Raw genomic sequence first — 14,083 nt, forward strand, 5'->3', positions numbered from 1 at the left:
ATTGTTTTTGTGTGTACAGAGATTACAACACAGCTCAGCTACTTGTGTGTTTATATGTGATCGGTACTGACACATGTTGACATGTTGAAGTGTCCGAATTCACTTGTAATTCTACCAGTACTCTATCATAGCCATAGCATCAAATATCTCCTTTAAAATATCATAAATAGAACCCTTTAGAACCTCTTATACTAAAGACTATACTAAAAGTTTGTTTCACCTCCTTAAAAACAACAGGAAACAGCATTGTGTTTTAGGCTTGCCTAAAAGAGGCCTCCGCTACACCCTGAATGCCCCAGTTGTACCCCACTAAAGTCTCCCACCTATTAAGTTCACAAAGGCATGCACTAGAGCATCATTATTTTCACCTGATTTTCATATATGTGTAGCCGCATATGTGTGTGTGTGTGTGAGAGAGAGGGAGATGAGAGCGAGAGAGAAACGAAGAAGGTGGGAAGTGGAAATTGACATAATTTGCATCATCACTGGGGGTTAATAGAACATAAGCCAGAAGAAATGAGCATATGATCTTTTCTGTGATTAATGGACTCTGCTGTTCTCCGCTCCTCTGTTCTTCTGCAAATGCTGTAATTCTAAGCTCTGAGGATTAGTTCTAATAATATACTGAACTCATGACACTCTCTCATGTGCAGATATAGTGTGCATACTCTTGTTGGAGTTTATGATGTGGACAGGAACAATTCATAATTGGTAAAACCACATCTGCTAAAAATATTTTAAGTTTAATTAATGGCCCCTTGCTTAGAATGAATCTGTCACAATAACTGAGCTTTTACAACTAATAATCTCAACTATTTATACTTTCACTAGCTTTCAATTAGCAGTAAAGAAAAAGGAAGAAATTAGATTTTTTTGGTTGATACATTATTCCTTAAAAAAAGCTCTTGCACACAAAAACATAAAAAAAATTGTTTTCTACTGATAATTTATCAATTTCAGCATAATAATGCTTTAACACCCTTTAAAAGAGCACTTGCATTTTAACAATTAATAATTAAAGTTAAGTGTTAAACGTTAAGTGTGTTTTTTAGCTTTTAATTTTTTAATACCAGATCGCCTCAAGTATCAGTCTTGTATCATTCAATAATTACGCAAAAAAAAACAATGAAAAATGATGCAGTGGGCCATATTGACATTAGTGAAAATAAATGAGGTCATGTCCATATATTGACATATTGTACAATAAATCAATAATGCAATCATTGAGACAGGCATAAACCTGTTTTCTCTTCTATTTAGTTTATAGTCGTGTATGTAATTTTATAATTTCATTTATTGCATTTGTTCTGGATGCACTGGAATTATAATTCTTGGTGAACAACTGAACTCAATAAAACATTTAGCCGAAATTATGTGAGATTGAGTTGAAAATATGCTAGTATTAGAGAAATTACTAGAGTATGACTTAAAGTATAATATTTATTTATTATTAATTGTTCTTCTTATTTATCTAGAAAGGTCGTTCGCAAAATAATATTCTCTGCATCTAGATGAAGATGAAGAAAAAAAAAAAACGGTACCTACCCATGGATGTCAGAGGACCTGAATGACACCGTATCAAGCCTCAATATATCATTCACATTCTGTCCGAGTACAAACTGTCCAAGTTCCATCCCACAAATGAAACCTGTCCCTGAAGTAAGAAGGAAATTTCTCAGCCGGCTTTTCAGCTTGAAAATCTTGCCTACAAACAGCGGCATAATTATTTCTAATAAGAGCAGGAAATGGTGGGTCATTCTGCTGTAAGGAGGAGTAGAGCTGGAGATAGAGATAGAGATAGAAATGGAGAGCGGGGAAGATGTCATTATCGTGACATATAAATGGGTATTTCGTATCTGTTATGCACACCATTACAGCAATTTTGGGCCTAATGTGTCCTGACTCCCACCCTTCCACCAGCCTTCCACCCAACCAGCCAGTACCTTCCATCTTCCCTGGCCTTGGATGTTGTGGAGGCTTCGGATGAAGAAAAAAAAAAAAAAAAAAAAAAAAAACGAGATGTGGTTATTTCACTTATCAGGTTGATTTTTCATCCTTGGCGCATCACTTAAGGCATGGAGCAATCTCAGGTCTGTGGCCCGAGAACTCTGAAATATTGAGTTCTCAAGGTCATGAGGATATTCTTTCCTTTTTTTTTTTTTTTTTGCCCTTAAGTGAAAAAAATGAGATTTGAAGAGAACCAAACATATTCTCTTAAGACCGTAAGACCACTGGCTTGGTTTTCTTAGATCTGCAAGCTTTCCTTCCCACCCCTCTCTCTCTCTCCCTCTCTCACTCTCTCTCAGTCTGATGGCCAGAGGGCATACTCTAGGAGCAGGAGATGCTCCGCAATTTTCCGGACCGGACAGAAAAGAGCATCTGAACTTTCTCTCTCCTGTTTTTCTTCCTTCCTCCCTCCTCCCCTCCCACTCTTCTCCACTCCTGCCCAGTGGAGCAGGACGAGCCGGGCGTTATCGAGCCAACCCTGCTGGGAACTCATTGGCTGAGCTCAGGGTTTGTAACCCTGAGGTTGTATTCAGCCTTATCCTCGTCCATGGTGAGCAGCTCATCTAGCTGGTAGAGGCGAGAGAAGCAGGGAGAAGCGAGATCATTAGCCAAACCTGAAAATTTCAAATTCTGCAGCCCTAGCTAACCCGGATCTAATCCTCTGTGCCCTGCACTGAAGCATTAGAATGCCCTTACCTAATGGGAAGTGGTATGGGTTATGTGAGGAGGTTGGCTTCACTACTCTGTGTTCAATTCTTAATACATGAACTGAAATATTTATTCAGTTTGTTTCTGAGGAGTGAGGAGCTAAGGGAATGTAATGCTATGGCAGAAGGATTGCTATCTCTTGTTACTTTCCAGTGAGCCATGTTTGCTTTTTGATGCAGTTTCTTCATAATATAGACTTCCTAGTAGTCAAAGTTCTGTGTAGAAATAGGAATACTTCTTGATTTCACATATACACATAGGTAGCTTAGCTCAGTAAGTAGCCTTTTAAAGAGTCTCTCCCAATAAAACATAACGTAAATGTGGTTTATCACACCTGAGTTCAGTTTATCTAGTCAAACCCATTCCTGATTACTTGGAGAACATTAAGGCTTGTCTCAATTTTGGCAGACAAACATTTTGTTGACTCCCAGGACGTTTGGGAAAATAGTCTGTGGACTAATGGGACAAAAGTTTAACATTTAACATCAGAAAAAGAGCATCATACCTACAGTAAAACATCGTGAGGGAAGTGTGAGGGTCTGGGGTTGTTTTGCTGCTTCAGGACCTAGAAGACTTGCTGTGATAAATGAAAACATGAATTCTGCTGTCTACCAAAAAAGAGAATATCCGGCCATCTGTTAGTGACTTCAAGCTGAAGTGAACTTGGGTTAATAATCCAAAACACACCATCAAGTCCACCTCTGAATGGCTGAAGAAAAACAAAGTGGCCTAGTCAATGTCCTGATTTAAATTCTGTTGAAATGCTGTGGTTCTTGGGAGAAAAAGAACAAGAAGAAGAGCTTCCTAGAACTAGAACTTCCTACAGACACACAGGCACACAATTACGCTTCACTTGCTTCACTTGAAAAGCAGATTTATAATTGAGCTGTTGAAAAGAGTTATTGTGCAATAATGGGGGGTGGACAACTAATCTAGGCTTGTAGCAGTTGGACTGAGGTGGGTAGCAGAAAAGCCTCATGGTTGAAATTTCATCAGTGTCAGATTATCAGGGTCATCTGCAAAGGTAGAGAGAGTGATGCAAAAGGTAGCCCAGACATGAGAACACCCTGAACCACTGGCATCCGTTCACTCCACCAAATATTGTATTGTATTAATCTTTTAAAACGTTAAGTTTTCAGGCATTCAGTTTCTTTAGTTGTATTCCTTTTAAAGATTTGCATTTTTTTGGGTGAAAGTCCAGTTCTAATCTTTTGCACGTTTGTCACTCTTTAAATGTTAGGACAAAAAAAAAATCCATATCTAAATGGCCCTGCGTAAAAAAGTATTTACCCCCGAACTTGGGTTCTGCAGCAGGACAATGATCCAAAACACACCACCATGTCCACCTCTAAATGTCTGAATCATATTGAGATGCTGTAATTCATGCTGGAAAACCCTCCAGTGTGGCAGAATTACAACACTTCTCTAAACAACAAAAATTGTATTGTATTAATATTTAAAAACATTAAAGCAATAGGAAAACATAAGACAATATTCACCAGCTTTGTATGAACAGGTGTGTTCAGATTTCTGACAGATACTGTAGTTTTCCTTCTCTTTTCTTGTCTTTTCTCTTGGTCTTTTAAAAAGCACAGCTCTCTGTGAGCGAGCCTCGGCCTAATCAGTGTTCTAATTAGGCCTTTTATAGTGATCTGTACGTGCTTTAAATGATAGCATTAACTGCCTTTATGCATCAGCTCAACTCCCCACTTTTGCGATTCATTACAAATTAAAGATATATGAGATCTTTCAGTAAAAGAAGAACGGTGAGAGGCTTGGTTTTCTTGTAGGCTAATATAGTTTTCTTCATTTTCTATCTCTTTTCCTCTGTTTTTTTTTTTTTTTTTAACCTTCATCAACTATCTCATTTTCTTATGTCATCCAAGCCTGCTTTCAGTAGTGTTCCCTAATGATAATGTTTTGACTAATGTTCAGCTGTTAAGTAATGTAATTTTTTCCCCTCTTCTCTCTTGACAGAAAAAGCAAAGAACCAAAGAGCTATCTGCACTGTTTCACTCCTACAATCCTTATCACCATAAGGTAAGAACCAGCATTAGAAGTTAATGGGTCTCTTATTAGATCAGATCTTTATAGCTGTATTTACATGTAGTTGTCAGTTAATAGCGCACCATATTGTTATATAATAATGAGTTTATCCTCACCTGGAAAAGTGTAATAAATAATAGTGATGGAACGATGCACTTTTTTCAGCTCCGATCTGATTCCGATATAAAACTGCCGATACCGATACAAATACAGATAAAAGGGCTCTTTAAGTTTATTATTAGTACTATGATTAAGGTTACATAATGAGAAGTGTACACAAGTGAATTTAATGGAAATGCATTCCAAAGTCATTTATTTAACACACTTTATATACAAACACAATAGTTTTCTTTTTTTTTTTTTATTAAATATTTTAATTATTATTAAATATTTAAAAAAAGTTAAATATTAAATATGTTAAATATTAAATACAGGGCTCTAGACAAATTATTTTACACTGGATGTGCAAGAGACTTTTATTTTGACATGCAGCATAGTGGATTAGCTGCAATGGCTAGCGGCTAACCGCCGATGCTAACTGGATTTCCGAGCTGAATTAATCACTGGTAAAAACAGACTGTTTTCTCAGTACTGGTTAGAGTGAGTAGGATCTGTCGTTTGATATTTGATGTGTATTATGGCTGTAGTTCTTTTGAGAACTTTTTTTACTTTTTACATTCACAATGCCGGATTGCAGCTGTCTGCCTAATGCTAGCTAGGCTAACAGACTGCAGCTGTTAATGGAGATTGCTAACGGCTAACTGGCAATGCTAATTGTATTTTCAAACTAAATTAATTGCTGTTTTTAAACAGCAGATGGGTGTGTTTGTGCTGGTTAGTGTTTGTAGATCCTGTGGTTTTATAGGATATGTGGATTATGACTATAGTTTACTCCAGTCTGTAGTTAATAACTTTACAACACCAGAATGCAGCTGTCGGTCCAGTGCTGGCTAGGCTAACAGACTAGACTGCTGGTGTTATTCTGTTCACCCCTCGGACGCTGACTTTACAAATATTACATGTAGCCGCCCTGCTGTTTGGCCTTTTTTAAACTGAAATCAACATTTTTTCAGCTTAAGTTTACTCAGTCAGCCACAGACTAAAGCTGCTGGTGGTTCAGGGTAAACAGGGTAATATCCGATGCGATAATTACATCAATATTGACACCGATACCGATTTTGTATCTGATCGGTCCCATCTCTAAAAAATAATACAAAAGTCTGACAGTAAAACAGCAGCATTAGCTTCATTAGCAAACATTTACTAGAGAACTTCCTACAGAAAGGCACCAACAATCTGTTCTTCACTTGAAAAGTGTTCTGAGGCTGGTAAACAGTGTCTCCAAATGAATGTGTTTTTTTCTTTTGCTTTCTCTGCTTATTAATATTTTAGCATTCGATTGGAGAGGAATAAATTGCTTCTTTCTGACATTGAAGGGCTGTCTCCCTCCACCCCCCTCTTTTAGATTACACCCCTGGTTCTGGATAATGGTTTTCCAGCATTCTTCTTGTCAAACTTGTCATTGTGATCTCAGGAGACATCTTTTCACTGTATTTAGGAAGGGAGAGCTATAGAGAGAGCGAGAAAGAGCGAGAGAGTGCAGGCGAGTGCAGAGTGTCATGGTCTTGGGGCATCTGGTCAGGAAACAGCGTGAGCCCTGTAGCTCTTGTCTTTTAATGACATCATTAAAATTTCAGCAGAGCTAAGCTCTTTTAGTTCTCTCCATCTCCTGCCCATAAAACCCATCGTCATTCCTGTTGGTGTCCCTGGAATCTGCCTGTTCCTTACTGGTTTCACAGTGCCAGCCTCATTCTCCTGACTAATTACTGCTGTGCGCTGTAATCAAGTCCAAATTGAATAAGCCATAAAGGCAGGAGGTGAAGCTCTGTTGGGGGACGTTATGGTGTTATAGCCGGAGAAAGTGCAGCGACAGAGGAGAGAAATCCTGTAAATTGTGACAGTGACAGAGGGAATGGTGCAGTTTATTGGGAAGTTGACAGAAGATTAAGAAAGCTGTTTTTTTTGCTCCCTGTGAACTGGTTAGTATATTTGGAGGCATGTCTGGAGCGGCTGTTAATTAGAACATGGTTGAAATGATACGTTGCTGAATTCCATTCTGCACAGTTTGCATAATGTAAATAACAGAAAAACACAGACTGTAAAATAAGCTTTAAATAATATACTGAATACATTTTGATGCCATCCAGCGCTATTATCTACTGTGCACTATAAGGCTCACTGTATTATAAGGCGCACTATCAATAAACATCTGTTTTCTGGTCTTTTTTCATACATAAGGCACACTGGATTGTAAGGCGCACTATCAATAAAAATCTATTTTCTGGTCTATTATCGAATAAGGCACATTATGCGACACTAGTAAGGAACAGTGGTGTTGCCATGTTTTCCTTCTAATTCAGCAGGTCTCGTCGCTGGGTGGTTAAGTTAAGTAAACAAACATGTAATTCTTTAAAAAAAGAAATATTTTGAAGTCAAAGAGCGCTGGATGTTAATCTACACAGATTTTTCTCCTGGAAACTGCGGTTAGCAGGTAATGCTAATGCTGCTCCAGCAGTGTTAGCCGAGGTTAGGAGCAGGCTACAGGCTGATTAATACTCATCTCTGAACAGTGAAGGAGCTAGAATTTAGCGTGATTAGCAGTTAATGCTAATTCTGCTCCAGCGAAGTGGCTTTACTGCTCCTTTTAACCTGACTGGTAAAATTCTTGCGTAAGGTGCACTGACGATTTTTGGCTAAATTAAAGGATTTTAATTGGCATTATAGTGCGAAAAATACAGAACATTTTGTTGTACTGTAGGAAACTTTGTTGCTGTCTTTTTTTTATTAACAAGGTTCTGACGTTCTTTATCAGGTGACTTCATTGGCAACTGTAGGATTTTGAGATTTAATCTGAGCCATTTTTGCACCAGAACAACAGATAAGAAGTAGAACATACAGTTCCTGGTTGGTAGGCAAGCTGCTGGTATTCTAATGCCACAAAGTGATTGATGGAGATTTGTGGTTGTTGTGATTCTTTTGAGAATTCTAATAATATTATCAACACACTATAATCTTCAGGGAGCCACGTTACTAGAAATCCTAAACATTTCTGTCTTTCAGTGGAAAAAATGAAGATGAGTACTGATTCATGTTCTTCATAAACCCATGAAGAAGAGATTGAACTACAATACCCTGTATAGATGATGAACTTTTTATATGTTCTGAAGACGTATATTTTGAGGTAATTGAAGGCTAATGTAAGTAAGTAAGCAGTAACTTATTTCTCCAAACAGTCACCAGTTATACAATTTATCGAAACTGTATGTATTGTTTAGTGCATCTTACAAGTGGTTAAAATTCCTTCTGTACATAATTTTTGATGACACTGATTTCTGCTTTCTGTAGCAGAAACCTGTACTTCTCAGGCTCATGTATAGTACCCATCATCCCCCTGTGCCAAGACATTACACTGTTTAAAAAGACTGCACTTATAGCTTACAGTTAATGAAAGCTAATGGAGTGAGCAGTTAGTATTGTGGCATTTGCATAGTGCTGACTGTACTTAAATAGTTCCCACATTGACCATTAGCATCATTAGCATTTAGGTGTCTCTTTAACTGCCTGTGTCTTTTACCGGGCCAGAGCAGTAACTCTACATTTAGTCTAGACTTCACAGATGATTCATAGCTGTAAGAGTACAGTGTATGGTAGCTATCGCCTAAAAACCTTGGACCTCCTCCTTTTTTTTTTTGTTTTTTTTTGGGCATAATGTCAGTGTGGCCGCTGTTCTTTGTCATTTTGGAGTTGAATGATGAATGGCAGATTTGGCAAACTGTGGTAAAATGTGTATCATTTCCACACAGATTCACATTTATACTGATTCATATATTTTAATAATATATAGATTCACGTATTTGCTTAAGCATTGTGGGGGAAAAAAATCTATGAAATAGTAAAAAAAAAATAATAATAATAAAAAATTGACCTTGATTGATATTGATATAGTTAAAAGAATTAGATGGACAGAATCAGCAATATTCTAGTTCATTTTTCTATGTAGATACATTATGTACATACAGTTGCAGACTTCAGAGGTGTGTCACTGCTAAGCTCAGACAGCAGAAAGCTTCTGCAGCGTTCTCTGAGACGGTTATTGACCAGTTTCTTTAGCTTCCCATTCGGATGCAGCTTGAATAGGTAACTGTGGTAATTCTGCTGGCCGTTTTAACTCAGACGTGGGAGAGTAATGAGTAAGCCCTGGTTCACTAATCCTTTTCTAATGATGCATGAGCCTCCACATTGGCTGCTCGCGATCGTTTGGCATTAAAGTGCTTAATGGAGACACCTTCCTGGGGTCTGTTGGATTTGTTTCCTGGTCTGCGTTTATCTGTCATTCTGAGACAGAGACGATGAGACTGCAAGCGGGAGAACAGACAAGATAAAAGAAAAGGAGTGTGTGATAGAAGGACTAAAAATCTAAAGTTAATGAATTAAAGTATAGATTAAAATTTGATTTGGCAGCTGTTGCTTGAACTGTTTTAGCTATATAATACACTTGCCAATTTATGTCCAGTATGTCTCACAGTGCCAGAAAAACTACACAAGCAAGTCAGTGTGACATAATTTAAATGTGTGATATAGTTACATACTTTACACTGTGCTGATAGGTAGTTTGTAGTGTTCTGGTTAGGGATGCAACTAATTGCTACACTTAAACAGTTCTATTATTATATCCATTACAAGTTTTTTTATTTATTTTTTTATTCAGTGACGTTTTGAAGCCATTATTATTTTGTTGGATGCTTTATATTAAAATAATGTATTGTGTCTAGATCATTTTACATAAACGATTTTACATCGAACAGAGAACCAGAACAAAGCTCAGAATCGCCCCTGAACATGCTGATCTACCCTCAGAAGTGAGAAATATTCTGAATGGAAAAAACAGACAGATTATTGACTTATTCTACAAGAAATTTGCATTAAAAACAAAAACACATATAATTAACATAAATATTGGGACATCCTATTCTTTCATTTTCAAAGGTATTAAAAAAGGCTTTTACTAGATTCTAGAGCACTGCTTTGAGAAATTGATTCTACTACCTCATCCCAAACTTTCCAATTCATCAGGAAAATTATCGGATGGAGTGTCATCTGTTCTACTCCTCCACAGCTCAGTGCTGGAGGACTTTATATCCTTCCAGCCCACGCCTGGCCCGCAACTGTCTCTGTCCCATGCTGCTGCAACACACTTGCCTAGAACATGCCTAGAATCACTTTAGACTTTAGAATCAACTTTTTGAACTTTGAGAATCAAAACTTTTATACTAGCCTATATCTATAACTGATTATATATAACTTCCGGCGCCGACGCGAGTGGCTGCCTGTTCCAGTAGCTCCGTCTCCTTTCAAGAATTTCCCCTCGGGGATCAATAAAGTATCTATCTATCTATCTATCTATCTATCTATCTATCTATCTGATTATTTGCCAATTATATATGTTTTAGCCATTTTTGATCAATGCTGGGTCATTCTTGAATCTCTAGATCTGTTACTTTCTAGTCCTTCTTAGTGTCATTTATTGTCATTATACTTATACAGGGTTTCCCAGTACAGAAGAACACTGTTAGACTGTTAGATCTCCATTGCAGGAATAGAAAAGGAACATGACCATTCTTAGAGATGCATAAACATTTAAGAGCAAAAGACAACAGACAGTAAATACTAGTAAATACTGATACTAGCCTAATGGCGCCAGTGTTAATTAAAAGTAAATAAGCACACTTGTATACACCAAATGGGTTTTGGCAGTACCAATGCTAGAGTTTAAGTTTTCAGACTAAGAAAAAAAAAACATTTCTTTCTGGAAATCTTTTAGTTTTGTGTTATAATGAAAGCTTTGCTTCAGTATTATATATATTTTTTTTATAACTACAGTGAATTTTGTTACTGCTAGATTTTGTTTCTCTAGAGTTGATTCCAGATATTTCTCAGTCTTCTTTACTTCCTCATCTTTAAAACCACATAAGAAAAAAAAATAAAAATAATATCCGACAGATGACTAAAATAATTAGATGTATATTGCATTGAACAGGTGCATTGTTGCCAACTACTCAAATACACACTCCTTCTCCCTGTGTCTCCTCTTTTGTCCCTGACAAAGTGCTGGTCTGAATGTGTGTAATTAACGGTAATGGACGGAGCTCAAACGTCTTTTACCAGTGCGCTCCACCATCGTGCCACCCACATACCGTCAGATTTGACGTATATGAGGAGAAAGAGAAAACGAGGGTCAAAGGGCACACTGCAGACTGCTCATACGTTATGAACAAGATCAGGACGAGTTGGACAAATCTATTTTTTTTTCTCTTGAACAGGTTGTATTCATGCTATTTCAGTAAATACTCTACTTATCAACACTGGTAATGATGTAATGTGATGCAGGATTATACTACATGCAGTTCTATAGAGTGTGTGGGTGTTACTATGTGTACATCTGCTCATATGGCTTGTGTGCATAAAAACATTAGTATATAAATCTACATCTTTTTTATGACTAACTGTTAAACTATCAGTTTCTTCATGCATCCTTATATACAATTTCAGTCAAAGATCTGGACAAATATTGGCTTTCAGCTACTTTATGTTACACACGCTTGTCTAGGCAGTGTAAAGACGTTCCTTAAAAATTATGATGCACCATCCGGTACTTTAGCACTAAGGTGGGTTTGTGATTATCCAACACCACGTCTCACTAATGCTATGGTCTCTATATGCAATCAAAATCTCACAGCTAAGCTATAAAGAATATTTAGTAGGAGTAATTTGATAAACTGCTGATAAATTGTCACATCAGGGGACAGTTTGGACATCCTCTCACCTGTATATTTTGTGAGGTGCTATCTTGTGAATGAGGTTGAACAATGGTCGGTGTGCTCCTCCACCAGTCTTTCACACTGCTTTTGGATAACTTTATGCAACTCCTGGTTGGTTTGATGGCTTGTGATCATCAATCTTCCTCTTGATTATATTCCAGAGGTTTTCAATTTGGTAAAATTAAAGAAACTCATCATTTTTAAGTGGTCTCTTATTTTCCAGGACTGTGTAGATTACACACATTTTCATTTTAATGTGGTAAAGAAATAGTTTATAGTTTTTTTTTTATAGGCTGCGCTGTATCACACTGTGACTAAGTTATTACACCACTATTACATTATTATGTAACATGTAGTTATATATTTTTTTTCTATTGATAGACTTCTTTTGGGCAGAACAGGCTGTGGTCACAGTGTCTGGTTCAAGTAGCAACCTGTTTTCCTTTTACTGGCAGTGATGTTCATGCTTGTCTTTGAAAACACTGTGTTGTCCAATAGTTTTACGGGTCTGCTGGGTGTATTTGCATCCTAGTGCCATAAATACATTAAGGCAAGGTTGTTATGTAAAAAAAAAAAATCTGGGTTTTAAAGTCACTAGACCCTCATTATTTGACTGTGCTGAGGTAAATGCAATATTTCATTCTAAAAGACCTTCAAATATGTTTTTCATCAACTTTCAAAAACTTGATCCAAAGGCTTATGCTGAGTTAAAGGAGCTAAATTTGGCAATATTTATAATGACAGAAAATTGAGAGCTTTGAGAAAGCAAACACTTTTCCTCGCTGCTAAAGCAGAGTTATTACTGATGGCTTACCTTACTCTCTAATATCAAATGCTGTTTCAAAAACTGCAGGCTGTAAATCTCTCTTGAACTCATCTGGCCTGAGCAGTCTGAACACATGTGAATGTTTTTAGTACATGTAATTCTGTTTTATTGCAGTTAAGTCCTTAATAGCTTCCAGACACCTTTTATCAATCTTATAGTTGATATGTGATGATGATTGCAGCACAACAGTACAAGCTGGTGTAGATACCACACAGTTCAACAGTTACAGCAGCACATGCTCACTATCAAAGACGTTTGGAAGTGAGACAAAAGGAGCAGACCTAGTTTAACTTTAGTTAGATACTGATCAAATCTATAGCCTACATCTCTGATCAAAATTTTACACACTCTCTTAAATTTATCGAGTGATTTTTATTTTTTTATTTTTTTTGTATCAAGCTGATGATGTGTAGTCTATGAAGTGAGGCGACCAAGTTCCTTTATTTTGAACCTGCTGGAAAAAAAAATCCTGGATTAAGATGGAACATAAAAGGAAGCATTTGCTCAGCAGTCCTTGCAGTGCTTCGTCTTATAAAACATAATCCCACATTCATACATACACAATATATTTATAGGGCCAGGTCATGTTTGTAAATGAGAACTGGTTCTCAAACATTTTACCTGGTAAAATAAAGGTTAAAAAAAAAAAAAAAAAAAAAAAAAAAAATATATATATATATATATATATATATATATGACTATGAAAATGAATATTTCACAGTAATTGCAGGGTTCATACGGTCATAAAAAAAAAAAAACTGGAAAAGTAAGAAAAAAAAAAAGAAAATTTCCAGGCCTTGATAAGGTGTGGAAAAAAAAAAAAAAAAGTTTTGGAAAAGTCATGGAAATTTCGTCTACAAATTTTTGTGTTTCATTTTATCGATAAAAGAAATCTATTTTGAGCTAATAAATACGTCAGCTCAGAGTTAATTTAGTAATGTAGCTCTACGCAATGGAGCTCTCAGGATCTGACACACATTTTATTATTATTAAAGAGTCAACATTTTATCTGATTCATTTTAGACCTGCTATAATCAATTTTAATTTTAATTTTAGTTTATTTTTATTATTAATAAATGTTATTATTTATTGTCGATTTCTGCACTGATGTTTTAAAAATTGTATGGTCATGAAAAAAAACATGGACCCTGTAACTTGTTAATAATTTGTTGAACAGGTTTATACCGGTATACATTGTGAAGAGCTATCTAGTGAGCGAGGTTGAACACTGGTCAGCTTGCTCATGGCAAGGCCAGATGTTTTTAGTCCATAGTGCCCTCTGTCTATAAGCAGGAATACATCATAGCATGCATTACCACCACAGTGGACAGCACAGTGGTAATAATAATCGTAACCAGGATGAAATATTCATTGTAAAATCTTCTTCCAGTGTTGTATAGTGCAACCTACTCCTAGATTAATGGTACAACAGAGTGAGGATATGCTGATTGGTCATTATGTCGTTTCTGTTTTGTCATTAGTAAACTAATGGCTGCACTTCAGTCCTGCTACAAAGGCCTCAAATGGACTCATAGCTCTTTTAACCACATAATCACAAAAAAAAGGATGATGCATTCTTTGTTGTGGTTGATGTTGAACCACAAAGCCAGGCCCTTTA

At 36.6% G+C, this 14,083-nt stretch overlaps 1 protein-coding gene across 2 annotated transcripts in view; it reads left to right on the forward strand.

The window, feature by feature from the left end:
- cdkal1 (CDK5 regulatory subunit associated protein 1-like 1) overlaps positions 1-14,083 on the forward strand; it is a 472,290-nt gene that overhangs the window by 383,545 nt on the left and 74,662 nt on the right. For both annotated transcript variants that reach the window (XM_022673769.2, XM_022673768.2), the window contains exon 12: positions 4,693-4,755. In XM_022673769.2, coding sequence (XP_022529490.2) covers positions 4,693-4,755 — 63 coding nt within the window. The remainder of the gene's footprint in view (positions 1-4,692; positions 4,756-14,083) is intronic.

This window comes from Astyanax mexicanus, chromosome 6, assembly GCF_023375975.1.
Source record: "Astyanax mexicanus isolate ESR-SI-001 chromosome 6, AstMex3_surface, whole genome shotgun sequence".
In the NCBI taxonomy this organism is placed as follows: domain Eukaryota; kingdom Metazoa; phylum Chordata; class Actinopteri; order Characiformes; family Acestrorhamphidae; genus Astyanax; species Astyanax mexicanus.